Genomic DNA, 17,498 nt, shown 5'->3' on the forward strand with positions numbered 1-17,498 from the left:
AGTAATATAGTTACTGTAACGAGTCTAATATTACATAATATTATTACTACAAGTAACGAAGTTACTAATCTCGTTAGTAATCCACTGAGTAATGCCTAGCCACAATGAAGTAATGAAGACTACTGAATGAAGCTTATTCACCAGCTTCTTACTTATAATCAAGATTGCACATTGTCCAACAACGCAATCATGTCACGTGATAAGGTGGTAGTTTCACACGTGACAGCTTAAGGCTGTGGACACAAAGTGATATAATATGTAATATTATTATAGTTACTTTATTTTATGGGTAATATGTAACTGTAACTAAATAGTTCAGCTGCAAGTAATATGTAACTAGTTACTTTTAGAAGTAACTTGCCCAACACTGTCAACTGTTGACACTAAGTGAATTTAGAAAGATAATTGTCAGGAGTCAATTTAAATGTTGTCATAGTGATATGGACTTTAATGATGTGATGAGAACAAGATGGCTGTGTCATTTGGGGGGATTTACAACTTATGGAGAAATTGTTTTGATCGACCATATTGCAACCATACCAGGGAAGGAGCTAGATATTGAACTCTAGCAGTAGATATGGTTACAAGACAATACAATAAACAATTTGTATCATACTGGACAATTTTTGAGATAATTTGTTTTGCAATACCCGGCCATATTCTATTGGTCAGTATCTTTGCTGGTACATTAATCCCCCAAATAACATAGCCATCTTGTGCTCATGACATCATTGTGGATAAAGTCCTCACACAGGATAGTGATACTGGTGTACTGATAGGAGATTTAGCCAATATTGAAATTGGTGATGTTTATGGTTACCAAAATTTCAAAAGTATTTTATAAAGTTGTCATTTTTGTGTTATTGTCATGAAAACAATAACATCATGATCAGTAAAATAATCTGCTAATAGTTGCTGATACTGGTACATCACTAACATAGGATCTGTGCTCGTTGTCTGGTGTACAAGCAGACTATCACATGATTCGTCAAGTGATGTAGTAAAAGTTGTCGGTACATCTCTACCTGTTAGAATTCTACCATGAAGAGTAACCCCAGTATAGCCCATACTAACAGATAAATGTTTTCCTTTGTGGAAACAGATCTAGAGGAACAACTGAAATGTGTGGGGGAGGGCTCAAGGACATGTTGTGCTTCAGTAACTACCGTAAATCAGGAATATTTCGGCATAGAAAATTTTTGTCTATTAAAATTTTAACGCAACATTTTCGTCACTGGCATAATTGACAAAAAAATTTGATGGAATAACTACACATTTAATATTAACTTTTCCTGATTTACGGTACAGGACATGTTCCCTGTACACTTTTTCAACCATAGTTTTAGGTATTAATTTAATGTTTATTCATACACTAATAAGTACATATTATCCAGTGTTGTCACCTGACTAGTATCACTGTAGAGTATTACAAGACAACCTGTAGTTATCTTACTAATCAACAGTGAGACACTAAGAGATGGTTATCTGCCATCAGTGACATAGTTGTTGACATACTGACATAACTGTTGTTTCCATGGACACAGAACTTGCTCCAGCTAACTCAGGAGTAGCAGCAGTATTCTGGTACAATGAGTCACCACCTGATGACTAAATATGGTAAAATAATATGAACAATTAGTGTATATGTGTGAACAGTAACTAAAGTGTACAAACAATTAGTAGCTTGAAGCAAGTTTGTACCACACATCAAAACCGACTTGTTATCACTCAATATGTTTTTGCAGTGTAGGAGTGTATAAACAGTGGAATGGCAGAATACTGGAATCAAATTTTAAAAATTCAATATCATTTTTACATCCAAATAAGTACAACTCCTCTTGCTTAAGTAAGAAAATGAATAGGATTTCTCTTGAAGTCAGCTCTTTTATCATACTCCTCCTCACTACAACACTTGTATGACTTATGACTCAATACTTTACAACTTGTCTGAAACTAATTGTCTTAATGAAGGTTCAGTTCAGTGTGCGACGTAGCACGGCACAACAAACTTTGGTTTAAAATTTGTTTTCTGACATAACTGTGGATAAGGCTCATTATAAACACTTACAATATGGTCCCATTTACTTTAGAATACTTTACTCAAAGATTTTCACTTATCCTCCTAGTGGCTAGTGGTAACAGTGTATGTACTTTTACAATGTATACATGTAATCAGCTAGCTAGCTAACTTTTATCATTTGGGAACAAGGGTTAAGTCAGGAGTCTTCTTGCCGAATATTCCCTGTTATTGTGCATGTTACAGTACATTACACTAGTAAACTTGAGGTGAAGGATAAAAGAGCTAACTTCAAAGGGAACCCTATTTATTTGCATACTTAAGGGAGACGAGTTGTACTTATTTGGGTGATAGTGCTTAGTGTGGGAAAGACAAGTGCTGTGTTATCATGTGATCCATAAGAGTGTTTCAACTAGAACCACCTGGACTACAGAAGTTTTTAAGTTGCTTGCGAAAAACGCAACGTGTCACGTGAATTTTCATAAAATATCACGTGCTAAATACAAATCCCAAATTGTGTGCGATTATTTGAACAATTGCAAGCTACTGTTAGCTAGATAAATAGATGCCACGATTGATGTATTATAACATTAGCATTGTCTAATGATCTGATGTGGAGGGTAGTGTGGCTACACTACTACAAGAAGTTAGTAATTAATGAGAGTAGTACTATAGTGAAACAAGATACATTGAGCACATACAGTTAGCTATCATGTACAACTAACTAATGTGAATGGAACTGCATACCTGAACATGCATAGGTATGTTACGTAAATGCTGTTCACTGACACAAGGAATCTAACTGACCAAGTAGCATATTCCTTCGCTTCTCAAACTGGTCGGTGGTTATTGCACCACGTTCAAACATCCAGTGTGCCAGGTCAATCTGGCTCAATAAATTGGCTTGGTAATCAATTTTCTTTCCAGGTGAAATTCCTAAGTTACTAGTACTATCTTGGTTCTCTTTCATTGTTGACTCTGGTCTACCATTCCGTGATTTAACAGTAAAAGCTGATGCCACTGAATCGGCCATTTTAGTGAAAGCACTAACCATGGTATTCACAGAAGAATATTAAATTTTTACTGCCTTTGCCTTCTCATTGTTCCAAATTGATCCTGCTGGTGGGCTACTCCTTAATATTATCCCCATTCACATAATGTATCCGTGCAGAGGAGACATAGTATCCAACATCAAACTGCAAATCAAAGGATACTACGTCTTTACCAAGCTGTTCCAGTATCTCTTCTTTAAGGTGTCTCAGATCACATGTTGCTTCAACACAGAGACTCAGCATATAAGTTTTGTAATCCCGCTTCTTTAGTGGGTTTATCACTCTTATTGGTATTGCAGCATTACAGGTCGCCTTGGTTGCGGCTGTCACAAGAGGTACCCTTCTTGGTACTCCTGGGGCACTGACAGTCAGCACATTTGATTCCCAGTCACAGAATTGTATGTACTGATGTTACTTACGCTAACAGTCGAGCTAACTGTAGGGAAAACCAGTTTAAACTGCTCAATGACTTCAGGTTGATTTCTGCCAGGAATGCTCTTTAACATGGCTTTAAAAGCAGGCTCCATATTTGGTCATGTCAGTAAAATCACGAGAGTGGTCACTTGTGTACTCGTGTGTGCAAATGTTTTTTTGTTTTTTTTTTGCAAGCAACCTGAAATCTACTGTATATAGTTTGTACCAAATATAGGCATGTTACTAATTATAGCTACAGCTACATTAATAATAAGGGGTATATTCATCATCCCTGCATCATTATTGATCCAGCTAGATTAGGGATATGTCACTATTAATAATTGGTCAGCTAGTTTGTAAAACGACCCTACAGTGACTACCAGTAATACCTCTTAAAGCAGGGAACATGAGTGCATATTTCATTTAAATACGGAACTGAGTGTCAGTACGCCTCACTCCAGTTTCGTAGCTCCAAGAAGACAGCCAAAAGTGAAGATAAAAGCAAGGTGCAGAGGACAAGCACTCGTTTGAACCCTTAAAGGCACCAGCCACTGTGAGCTGTGGCTTGACATATGTAGCCTTGGAGCTGGAGTGAACATAACCGATTAAAGGTAGCCGGACTATTATGAAATAGAGTTGTGTGTGACATCATTAGCTCATGTGAGCTTAGATTAAATAGTGTGTTCTCTCTAATGACTAGTCTACTGATTGTCATCTACACATGTGTCATTTGTGTACAAAGTGACCTGTCTAATGTAGCCACCTGTTTAGTAAGGTCACTGTGTAATAAGGTCACCTGTGTAATAAGGTCACCTGTCTAAACCAGTCAACTCAACGACCCCCAAATGTGTCATTTGTGTACACTGTCTAATGTAGCCACCTGTTTAATAAGGCTAACTTGAAAATCCTAGATATTTGGGTTTAGCTGGTTTAGTATACTATATGTTATAGTCACCAAACTAAGGAAGTTCAAATCACTACTTTCAAACACAATACACTTCATGGTCTCACCTTCGAGTTAAAACATTAATGGAGACATCGCTAAACGATTTTCTCGCAATACTCTCGTCACCCTCTGCCCTTTCAGATCAATCAAGTACGTGACGTGTCAGCTGCACCATGCTGTACAACCTTCATTTGAATTCAAACCACACGTGATTCATGACGCATGCGTTATAGCAAGGGTGTGGCATTTTTTACGAAAGGGCGGGGCAGGTATAAGGATTTGACCACAATGAAATGATCATTCCCTGGTGTGTATAGAAAGTGTTGTCTACTGAATATTAACATCCGTCACTGAGGCTGCGTGGGTATCGCTGATCATTAAACAGTTCATTCATCAGTACTATAATGGCCGTCAACTTCACTGTTATACCTGATGGGAAATCAAGTAAGTGTTGGAACAATACCTATTACTTGTCGTGAGGATACAATTTTTGTTAGAGGTGCTTGTCTTTCGTAACCCGAGACACTTAGGGGCGGGCGCAGATAATTTAAAAAAAACGCAAAATAACTTATACAGATTACTTCGCTAAAAATAAATATAAACATTCATATAATATTCTCTCCAAAATAAATGCATTAAGTGTTTCCTTGTCACTTGCTCCCCCAGGAAATGATAGACCAGATTGGCGTGACCTAAACATCAGTGTGATTCCAAAGTTTGCAGCTCACTGGGAGGTTCTTGGTTCAATCCTTGGGTTAGAAGAACATGACATTGATGTCATTTCTAAAGACAATGCTAACCGATCAATTGAAGGATGTACGGTTATGATGAGGAAATGGCTTCAGAGTGTTGACCAACCAACTTGGGGTAAACTGGATGATGCTATCAAACTCCTGACAGGTAGGATGAAAAATTAAAATCAGTAACATTACATATGTCATGACAGGACATGGTGAATTCTCTTCTTACCTGAAGACCAACTACATCAAAACAAGGTTCCTTGTTGAAGATGATCAGTGGCCACCTGAACAACCTAAGCACTTCACTCCACTTGTCCTGGTCCATCAAGAAGGTCGACGATCTAAGAAAGAGACCACTGAAATGGCTTCAGCTACAATGAAAGGTAAAATTGAACAATACCTTTCAACAACTGGTAGTAAAACTACTAAAGATCTACAAGAGGTTCTCTCCCAATTAGAACAGTCATCCAATAGTGAACAACCACGTACCCTCTTAGTAGAAGGGTCTCCTGGTATAGGCAAGTCAGTGTTACTGAAGCAAATCTCATACCTGTGGGCCAGAAATGAATTATTGACAAACACTGGCTTTCTATTTCTTCTTCACCTCAGAGATCCTGCTGTACAGGAGATGAAATCACTTGAGTGTCTTGTCCGCCACTTCTACAACCAGGACAAGGAAGCTGAATCTCACTTACTACAAGATGGTGGAAAATCTGTCACTGTTCTCCTTGATGGCTACGATGAGTTGCCAGCTAACTTGAGACAAAACAGTTTCATTGCTCGTTTGTTGCAACATAAAGTATTACCAGCTAGTGCTGTAGTGGTCTCCTCTCGTCCTCATGCCTCAACACGTCTTCGTAACAATGTCTCTTGTCGAGTAGAGATATTAGGCTTTTCTGAAGAAGACCAAACTCATTTCATTCAACAATCACTAGAGGGACAAGAAGAGAAAATCTCACATCTTAGCAAATATTTTACCACTCACCCCACCATTGCTAATCTGTGCTTTGTCCCCTTCAATATGACAATCCTTCTGTTCATCTATCAACAGGCTGCTCTCCCGACTCGCTCTTCTGACCTGTACAAGTTGTTTATCTGCCTCACCATCTGCAGACACCTTGCTAAGTCAGGAATAACTCTGCAAGAAGAGGTCAGAGATCTTAATGGCTTACCACAGCCTCATGCTGATTTCATCAAACAGCTATCGCAATTCGCCTTCAAAGCTTTAAACAAAGACCAGCTAGTATTCTCACTGGCTGAGATAACGGAACACTTTCCAGCAATTGTTGACCACCCTAATGGCTTTGGTCTCCTTCAAACTGTGGAGTATGTTGGTTTGACGAGTAGAACTCGCTCCTTCAACTTCATCCATTTCTCGGTGCAGGAGTTCCTTGCCGCTCACTACATCGCTATCGCTCCATCCGACGAACAGCTTTACATCCTCGAAACGTATTTCTGGAGCGATATCCATTACAATATGTTCAATTTCTATGTGGCACTTACCAGTGGACAAAGCCCATCGTTCAAGCAGTTCCTTCGTAGTGGAAACGAGGCGATCACCATCGATGATAAATTCCTCGAAAATAAACTACAGCGTCTTCGCTTCTACAGAATCTTCTACGAGGCTGGCGATATTTCAACTTGTAAAACTATCGAGGAAAAGTTTACTGATAAAAGAATCAACCTACCAGGCACTCTATCACCTAATAACTTAGAAGATCTAACAACATTACTAACCTGCTCGTCCTGTAGAAACTGGAAGAATCTTAATTTGAACAACTGCCATATTCAAGATTACGGACTCCGATTACTACACCGTAGTCTACACCATTCCAACATCACAATAGATGACCTCTGGTTGCACAACAATGACCTTTCTTCATCGTCAGACAGCTCCCTCAGTGATATCATCATCACCTGTAAGGTGAAAGTGTTGAGTATTAGCAGAAACAAAGCTGTTGGGGAAACACCACACTTCTTCACCACCACACTAACACATCCTTCATGTGTGATAGAGGGACTGTACATGTACTATAACAACTACTCCACCACAAGACCAGTCATGGAGTTGTTCTCTTCACTGAGGGAGAACAAGACAGTGAAGGAGCTGTGGATTAGGGGTAACAACATTTCTGATGATGAGTGTGGTGTGATCTGTGATGTGCTGTGTGTGAACCATACCCTGAGGGTGCTGTATATGAGGAATAACCCAATTACTGGACAAGCCTCACAACTGATCCTGGATGCCCTCAAGAACAATAATACATTAGAACGGCTACACCTACCCTCCTACCCTGAGGACATCAAGAAGGAGATTACATCACTAGAACAAGTTGTTAATGAGAAGAGAAGAAGACGAGGATGTGACGTAGAGCTGAGAATTCTGTTTTACTGATTGTAGAACATTTCTTGTGTTATTACTAAATTGTATTTACCCGACATTATTGTTATTATTTGATTAAATTAGTTGATTAGATGTTTTGTGGTTAACGAGACATGTTCACTACACCCTCAGGGTATTTCCCTTATTATTAATGATTGGCTGGTTGGTAATGAAGCTATTAACTTAGCGTTGGGCTAGTTGTATTTTAGTGATCAAGATGATGAACTGTGATCAAGTTGATAATCAACAAGATCAATACGATGATCAACGAGATCAAAATGACAATCAACCATTGATCTACTACAATAGTTATCTACTTTAAGTGTTATTACTGGCTAGACTAGCTAGTTGGGTATATTTAAACATAGTAGTTAGGCTCAACAGGTGTAATCCTCTGAAGACAACACTACTAAATATCGTACAAAAGGTTAACTATTGCTATTAAATTGGTCCAAAAAAACACAAAGCAACAAAAACAGCCTCTTTGCATAAATTTCACCAAGATTGTAACGTAAATGATTTCTCTGTAATTTTTAGCATCTCTGAATACTATTGAAATGTTGCACACAACTTTACGAGGTACTCAAAATGCTTATTCTCTGAATGCTATACCACTAGGGACCTGTGAGGGCGCTTAAATCCTGTGAATACAGAAACATGTAGCTTATTCGAAAATATTAGAATTCACTGAGTGTTTTTTTAACCATTATTACAAGTAGATGAAAAAACAAGAGATAACAATTCAAAAATAGACCAATTTTAGAATTCACTGAGCTGAAACTTTTGTGAACTTTCATTCACAATAATGGACCTCACACATAGCTAACCTGCTAACAGTAGCTACACCCTAAAATTGCATAGAGCTAGCTACAAGTATTAGTTTTGTAGTCTACACATTGTTTAGCATTAATTTGACCTTTTGAAAATATTAAGAAATAGCTACAACATTTAAAAAAAAAAACTTGATAAGCCAATGGAAATTTAAGTTTCTTCACCTTCTTATTTCAGCTAATGTTAACACAGTTCCAAGCTTTAATTGTTTCATTACCAACTAACCACCCTCAAAGTGTAATACTAAACAATTAGCTACTCACCTTAATGTATTCAAACAAACAACAATTATACTATCACTACTAACACTAGTCTAACTAATAGACCTAATAGTAATAATGAACAATAACTCCAACAAGTATTAGTGTAGTAAAACTCCACTAACTTGTACAATACTACCTAACTATACACTTTAGAAAGTTTCTAGAACAAATTTTCAACTTTTTATCCTATTAAACACTTGCTATGTCGCTAGACTAAACTAAACACTCAACTTTTACTAACGTAGTAACGAAAATGAAATCCAGCTGGTTTGTGTTGCTAAGCCCGCTCAAATTAAACTAGTATGACCGGTTAGACTAGTTTAAGTAAATTACGTCACGAACAACACATACGGCTATAAGCAGACGCGCGCGCAATTCCAATAATAAAGTATTTAGACACATGAGTAAAACACTCTAATAGAACGTTCATCAATTTGTCGGTAATTATGTTAGCATGCACAATTGGTAAATCTGCAAGGGGACGGAAGTTTTCTTGGTTATGGGTACTGTGTTAATATTAATGCACATTGTCTTCTTGGTCCCGAATTAAGAGGAAGTGTTGCGGGAGATAAAGTCACCACTGGGTCTGGGATTTTTCTGCATTCTTAACGTTTTGATTTGATTTATTATTTCATACTCACAACAATCAGCACAATGCCATCCCTCCTTGTTGGAGTGATACAACAACAACAAAACAACTAACTAAGCATACAAGAATATACAAGATAAACACAAAGCAAGACAATAGCATACATTACACCACCCACACATACAAGTACACAAATAACACTGAATTACATAGTTGACAACAAAAAATGGCTTTTCGCACAGCCATGAAAATCTCTAAATGAATAGCTGTTAAAATGGTATTTCAGTCGAGGTTTTGGTTAAATGTTTCTGACACTAGGCTTTAGCCTTCTAACAGGTCCCTAGTGGGATAGCATTGAATAATTGTAGCTACGTGTTTGTTCATGCTAACATTGAACTGTTAGTCAGGGTTGTTTAAAACATGGAAACGTTTTTGTGCAAGATAAAAGCATGAAATTTGAAAATAATTTGTGTGTATGACAAAGATTATTTTTTTGGTAAGGAGCCAACTCAAATTTAACCTTTGATTATCTTTACAAAGCAATTAATGTTCAAAAACTATCAGCTTTATCTTTATTTGGTGTTTATATAATAAAAAAACACAAACTTGGTGTGGAATTGAAGCTTTAGCCCTAAAGAATACATTGGTTTTACAGAAATTCTATATAGCTTACTGTGTTCTAAAGTTATACAGTGACGATATGCCACTGTATTATTTTCTCTACAATTTTGGAGTTTATTCTAATAACAATTTTCCATTGTAAATAGGCACACAACACTTAGGGATAGATCAATGGACTTCCATGAGTTAAATACCCCTGCAGGGCATTATTCTGAATGGCAGGTTTATTTATGAGGTGCAATTTGTGTGAATTTTACAAATTGAAACTTAAATTTTTAGCTGTTTTGTATGAATTCACACATTTCGACTAAGCTTTCAGAATTTTATTAAATCATCATAGTGAAGACAATTGCTAGTGCTTTATAGTTTGCTATTGCAGAAATTTCTAATTTATCATGCACTATATAATGTTTAGTATCACTGAAGAATATTTGAAACTATATGCAATAGCAACTCAGTATATTAATCCATATCATATATAATAAGCATTGTTCTTATATATCTGTTAGAGTTATACTACTGTGTATTAACCCCTCTATTTCAATAACTGTATAGTTCTAATCCAGAGTACCTCTGTAATCTGACACCATTTGCTGCACCAATGAAATAAGACTTTGTCTGTTTTATATTGGTTGATAATCTAACATCCCCACACTGCTTTCTGAGCAACATAATGTGTGATCACTAAGTTATAACCCAGTACATATATAATAGGAAAATTCTACACATGTAACTAAACTAGGTAAATATTGCTCATACGTACCAGGTATCAGGTGCTGGTCATCTGGTGCTGATTTAAAAATCCAAAAATTAAATATTTGTCCAAAATACAAGAAGTGTGACTTAAATTATTATGTTATACATTTTAAAATAATTGTTTGGATTGTAGTAACTTAGTGAAAATGTTCTTAATTCTTATTTGTATTTATTGTATAGTAAGTTTACTGTATAATGCCAATAGGGTTGCAGTAAGATAGCAAAGGAATTGGCAGTTTATTTACATCACTTGCCAAACAACACTAGCCAAATACCACTATATCCAAACAGCATTATAATATCTGCACATATTGATCACCAGGTCAGTAAGCGCTGTTTAATGACCAATCATGACACACCAACGTAATGCTATCAATATTAAGGATACACACAGAATGAGGCATTGTGGAGAAGGTGATGACTACAATATACCACATGCTTAAGTGTAGCTACTGGCTATTTTATATTCCATAGGCATTAGCACCATTTTAGCCAAGTGTTCTATCTTATTTAGACCCAAGCACAAACACCACAGTATATCAAAACAGCTACTCCCAAGAAATGTCATTGATTGGAATTTATTATCAAACTTATTAATTGAAATGACTGATAAGAAGTTATTTCTAGATAACATTTGTAGCTAATAATTTGTAAATAGCTAATTGTACACATGTTCCCCCTTGTAAATTATCTTCCCAACTTGTAATGTTTCCCCCTGAGCATAATCACTAAACACTTCCTGCCCAGTAATAAAAAGTATAGTACAATGTCTAATAGTACAGAAAGCACATTGTAATCAGTACACTTCCCAAAGGTATATAAGTGTGATTGTCTCCTTCATCCCTCTTCTTAACATGATAAAGTTTAGCTATGGCTAAGGGGAATTAACAGTATTAATGAGAGATGGTCAAATGTTATAATATTACTGAAGAATTGAATTGAAGCTGCTAAATTGAAATAATCTAATAGAACAACCAACTACTTTTTTTTACTATAAGGCCAAGGGCTGATTTAGGAGGGTGCTTGGGATGCTGAAGCACCCCCTACAAAATTTTACAATGTGCAAGCTAGGAAGCTTCTACAAGTTGTAGTACAGCATCTTATATGTATGTATGGGCAATAGATGGTTAATAACTAATCTTTTTATAGAATTACTGAGAGGGATTCAAATTATACTTTAACCTAAAAGCCGCTAATAATTGAAATACTCTAATAGAACAGTCAACTACTTTAATAGAACATCTATTATGAAATAAATTATAATGTTTTTCAAAAGTTTCTGAATTGTCACACACTGGCAACTTCCTGTCTTCTTGACTTGTGCACTGCTATTTTTACCACTGCTAAAAACATCCTGCCATATACTAATCACTTTCTAAGAACAGCTTCTGTCAATTTGTTTAATATCATAGCAATATTTTCAGTTGGGAACTTGATGCTAGGGTTGATATGCTTTTAATTAAAACAGTGAATTTCTTAGCATGCATGTATAAAGTTAACAAGACTTTAACATCTGGTTTTTCCTTTATCAGTACCATGCTGCATTTATCTGATGAATCTCCTTATATTTTAGCATCAATTTAAGCTAATAAAATTTAAAGGGTTGCTCATCTTCATAAGCTCAAATGATACTGCAGCTTTTACACTGTCAGTGTGTCCAGGTTATAAGGGGGTTAATTGTGGTCAAAAACTAGTTGAACATGTAAGTGACTTTTGACTCTGGTTGTAAAATATGGTGATGGGGTCATAGTTGTAAAAAGTCAGATTGAAATAGCAACAGTTGTGGCTATAATAAAAAGTTGAAGCTATTAAATTTTTTGTCTGCATTTTAAATCTCTACATGTGACTAAATGACCACAAGATCCGATCCTGTGTATTGTCTTTGACAATGTATTGCCTTATAAGTACTGAAAGATTGTGGGTACAAGATGGATGAGTTCAGCTGTAGCTAAGCATTTTTAGTTGAAAAGCAGGACAACATTTTTAAAATTAATGTAACTGGATTACCATAGAGTATTTGGTTAACAATAGCTTCCAGTTTCAATCTTGTGATAACTATATTCCACAAATTTCCAGAGGAAACATTACCCCAGACCCCCCTACATAGCTGTAAAATTCTACGTTTGTGTACTCTACACACTGGAGAGTCTATAGCTACTTGTCCTCTCAAGCCCTAGCTCTCTTCGTTATTACTGTTTGGACATTATAGTTTGATCCAGCATACTAGTAGCTATACCTTAAGCCAAGCAATACACTAAATTTAAATTATTGATCCTGTATATTGATGAATTTAGCATAATACAAAAAATTTAGTACATCGTGAATTGATGTAATCAATTAGCAAAACTCTATAAAATTGCTAAATTTAATGTACCGCTAAATTAAGATATTTCAATAGTCCAGCAGAATATGGGGCATATTTGGCCAAACCTTGCAATGTGGTCTATAGTTTTTGATGACACAAAATAGTTCTCCATATCATGGACTACTCAAAATCACCTGCTCAATATTGAGCAATTTAAGATATTCACTCAGGAAATTCTAGTACTTTATTGCATTAGATTCCAGACTCTTAGCCATGTTATTTTCAGTTAGAAGCTAGTAAACATAAATAAAACAGCTGTTTATAATAGCTAATTAGTTGTTTACTCTATTGTTAACACCCTCAGCTGCTAAAAATTATGTTTTGTCTAATTTGATGACACTGAACAATCATAAAAAATGTGTTGTGTTAAATATTTGGAATAAAAAAGTGTTGTTATGTGATAAGAAAGAGATTAGTACAGTTAATGGAAGGTAGGAAGGTTGTATAGTCTTATAACTGTGTTATAAGTATAGCTATATTACAATAGTGTAGCTAAAGAAGAGAAATGCTTTTTCAAGCACTTTACTCATGCTCAAAAGAAGGTTTTCACTTGCTCGAGCAACACACTGGATAATACAGGCTAGTGATGATGGTCTTCACCTTGAATTAGAAAAGAAAGAGCAACTAGGCATTGAATATATTGCCATTCATTGACAGTGTGTTGATAAATATTGCCACAAGAAGTCTGTCCAAAGAGCATTACATAAAAAAGATGAAACTATATACATATATCAGACAAAGATGGAGAGACAGATGATGATGATGCCTGTTTTGTTGAGAACAGTTTGATACTGTAAAAGATCCCAACAATCCAGGACGAAAGTATCCAGCATGTTTGCAGAGATGGTGAATCATTTGGAAGCAGAAGCTTAAAAGATGCAATCATTGAGGTATTTGGGAGAAGGAATGATTATCAATCTGAACAAGTAAGAGTGAGAATGGCAGGGGTTCTTACCGACCTACATGCAGCAGATGTAAGATATCATGTTGACTGTAAGGCATCATTTATGTGCCCCAGATCTGTACAGGCAGCATCACGTCAGAGTAGTGTTAACGTACTTCTGACCAGCCTTTGGACACTGTGTTTGTATGGATTATCTTCCTGGTAATAAGACTGTCGTCCATAATTCTGTTGACTTATACAATAAATATGTACAGAGGGGAGGCAGTATCCTAACTAGGTGACAATTGGTTTCAAATATACTAGAGATATTTGAGAATGAAATTATTACTTTTTCTTCACCAGGAAACTTAACAACACAGATGACATGGGTTTGATGGTAGACAAGGTGTCAGTTAAAACCAGAGCTGAAATAAACAATATTGAAATTGACAGAGATAATTAATACTGCCACATGCATTGACAGGAACATTTGTTCAAACTGCATATCAAAGCAAGACTCTTGATGAGATATCATCAAAAGTTAGCAAAAAACTGCATGGGTCATTGCCATGCTCTCTTGATAAGAAATATCATTACTTCTGTTGTAAAAAGCTTAGTCACATCTTTACAAATAGCTCTAGCCATATTATTGAGAGATTATAATTAGGGAGGAGGTTAAATCATTTCATGACTTTGGGGTATCAGTAGCATATGCATGTTCCTGTGATGAGCTATTGAGATTCAAAAAAATCTGTTGCTTTCAATGCTAATGCCAAGATTTCACAGGACTAAGCAAATCTTTAATTCAAGGAGTGGGCAATGACTTTGATAAACGAATGTTTTCACAAAATGGGAAACTTCAAATATATTCCATGGCTTTACTTATGACCAATACTGATGCTAACAAAATTATTACAGAAGAAATTGTACCACGATTATCAAAAACTGCAATGACTCAAGAATTTCCATATATTATCAAAGTTGAATGCTTTTTTACTGGTCTAAAGAAACCCTTACCACCAGACAATTTAATGACTGTAAAAGTTCCTACCTTAGCTACACTGTCAGAAACTGCCATTGTTTTAAATCAAGCAAAAGAAAGAGACCTTGAATTTTTACAGAGTGTACTCTCTGGATCCCCTGAATACAATGGCTTCAACACAAGAAAAGCAAGAGAAGAAGGAGTAGCATTACAGTCAAGAACTGATTCAATATATATATATATATCTCCCCCTCACTGACATGCTTCCTACTGAATATGATACCATCCCTTACATCAATGTTACAAGTGAAGCAATTTTCTGAGTAAGCTGGACAACAGTTTACAGAGTTTACATTGGATCAGCAGTTGTACAGTTATGCTGTAGAAATTCAATGGGCCTTTCCTAGTTTATTTCCGCAATCCACATTTTTTGTGAGACTTGGAGGACTGCATGTGTTTTATCAGTGCAGTTGGAAACCTAATGGCTGAAACCGGGCCAGCTGATGTTATGTCCCTGCATTTGAAGGAGTCCATAAAATGCTTTGGGAAAAAAGTTTCCTGTGTGTTTGAGAGCATTAAGGATGGTGGTTGAGGTTATTCTTATACCAATTTTTGATGATCTTGATGTGATGGCTAATCATAGCTGAGCTATAAGCTAGAGCTCTAAAGAGCAAGACTACGATTAGACTGTTTAGTCAAACCCGTGTTGTTCATGATGGCATATGTAGAGCTGAAGGAGAAGGATACTGGATGCTACATGTTCACTGTGTAAAAGCAATGTTGCCTTACTTCTTTGCTGCAGGACATCAGAACTATGGTCTGGTATACTTGAGAATAGCTAATTGAGAATTTGCCAGGCAGCTTCTTACCATACTTTCAAAATGGAAAGCATGTAGTGCAACATATTGATGGCTTGTGGAATGGAATCTGGAGTGATATGTTCATAGAATCTACATTTATGAGACATAGACATGGTTGAGCAGGAATCGTTGGGATTACTTGAAGCTAAGCCAGAGGCTCTTAAGACATCCATGGCACTTAGCCTTCACATCTGTTCACAACTCATACAAAATCTTGCAGAATTGAGAGATGAGTCCAACATAAGCAGGCAAGGTTCAAAACTGCCACAAAGGAGAAGCAAACAGTCGGATAGAAAATGACAAGAAGGACAGAGAAATGCTGAAGAAGCAACTTGAATTGTGCATTCATACTATGAAGTCAGAAACTCATCCAGAAACTTTGGTTAATGTAGCAAATGGCAGTTTAGCTACACCACAAGTTAATGTATATAAGGCTGTCACTATTGGTTATAACCAGTTGAGGAATCTACCTGCTGGATACCTGGATATTGGAAACCCATAGAAAGGAAGATCAAAACAATGGCAGTAACAAAGAAAGGAATTACTGTTGGATCTGGAGTGCTATATGACACTAGTTAATATTTTCCCATGTAATTGGGTTACAGGCTAGTTCAAGAGATGTGGACTTTAAGGATGTTCTATCGCATGAACTTGCACCAGTTCCAACCACTTTGTTTGATGACTCAGGTAAACGTTAATTATATGTGTCGGTCTATCTACGTACGATTGTTCTATCTATCTATTATGCACTTATAATTTTATTGATATCTATACCTTTCTATGTGGGAGAAATGCAGATTTGTAAGTCTAAAGCTGACTTACAGAAGGGTACTTGTGTGGAAGTCTCTTTCAGGAACACAGACACGATGATGTCCAGCCCTACTAGTCAAGCTCTAGTTAGAGACTGTGTAGAATCTTTCAAGAACCTTTACAACACCATCTCAGCTTGGATGATACCTTGTTTTTGGCAAATATGTAGAATTCAGTAAAAAGTGCTTTGCAAGAAAAGCCAGAGCACCTGGTCGTTGCAGAGCAGTCAGGAAGTGCTATCATTGATATTGCTGCTACTGTCAATAAGTTACAAAGCACATTCCAGAACTACTACCTTAGCTGGATGTGATGTGTCACAGAATAGTTAAAACCAAGATGCTTAAAACGGTACAGGGAGGCAAGTGCAGCCTTAGTTTGATGGGTAACTTGAATGCACTAATAGAAGATGTTACAAAGCAAACAACAATGTTCATGCATTATTGCTATAATATTACAAATGCAACAACCATAACTGAGGCAAGGATTAAAAATTGGGTGAACAAAACTGGCAGGAAATCTGCATGTAAAGTTCCCAAGCTGTGTACTTTAATTACCACCTACTGTGAAAGCTTTTGAAGAGAATGTAAAAAGAGCTCACTATCAACGTGCTATTTGGAGGAATGCTATTCAGGAACTTCCACTTTTAGATCCCACCAAGTTTGGATGGTCAGAACACTAAATCCCTTGAACCAGGATGCTCCCAGCTTCCACAGCACTAACTCCAGATTATATTCTTAAACTTGTATGCTGCTAATTCGCTTCAGACTCTCCATGTGCTACCACCAAATGTGGATGTGGTGCAGCTAATTCGGTAAGCACAGCATTGTGTTACTGCCAAGGTAGTTCAGTTTGTAAAAATGAACAAACAAAAACAGCGGAGGAAACTGATGGTGATCATATCTGATGGTGATCATATCTGATGATATTAAACCAGCCATAAAATGAGTTGTTGTGTAACTTTTGATTTCTTTTTCTTTCAGATATCA

At 36.5% G+C, this 17,498-nt stretch overlaps 1 protein-coding gene across 1 annotated transcript; it reads left to right on the forward strand.

The window, feature by feature from the left end:
• Positions 1 to 4,683: 4,683 nt before the first annotated feature.
• On the forward strand, positions 4,684 to 7,628 carry LOC136247682 (NACHT, LRR and PYD domains-containing protein 3-like). Its single transcript, XM_066039512.1, has 3 exons — positions 4,684 to 4,873; positions 5,096 to 5,329; positions 5,376 to 7,628. Exons 1-3 carry the CDS (start codon positions 4,834 to 4,836, stop codon positions 7,562 to 7,564), a joined length of 2,463 nt encoding a protein of 820 aa, XP_065895584.1. The 5' UTR covers positions 4,684 to 4,833; the 3' UTR covers positions 7,565 to 7,628.
• The last annotated feature ends 9,870 nt before the right edge of the window (positions 7,629 to 17,498 follow it).

Source organism: Dysidea avara, chromosome 2 (genome assembly GCF_963678975.1).
Source record: "Dysidea avara chromosome 2, odDysAvar1.4, whole genome shotgun sequence".
In the NCBI taxonomy this organism is placed as follows: Eukaryota; Metazoa; Porifera; class Demospongiae; order Dictyoceratida; family Dysideidae; genus Dysidea; species Dysidea avara.

What these genes read in the sequence shown, in the direction of transcription:
- LOC136247682 (XM_066039512.1), top strand. Translation starts at nt 4,834, where the DNA reads ATGGCCGTCAACTTCACTGTTATACCTGATGGGAAATCAA. An exon ending in TATACCTGATGGGAAATCAA is followed by an intron (nt 4,874 to 5,095) that starts GTAAGTGTTGGA and finishes TTGCTCCCCCAG; the next exon opens with GAAATGATAGACCAGATTGG. An exon ending in TGCTATCAAACTCCTGACAG is followed by an intron (nt 5,330 to 5,375) that starts GTAGGATGAAAA and finishes ATGTCATGACAG; the next exon opens with GACATGGTGAATTCTCTTCT.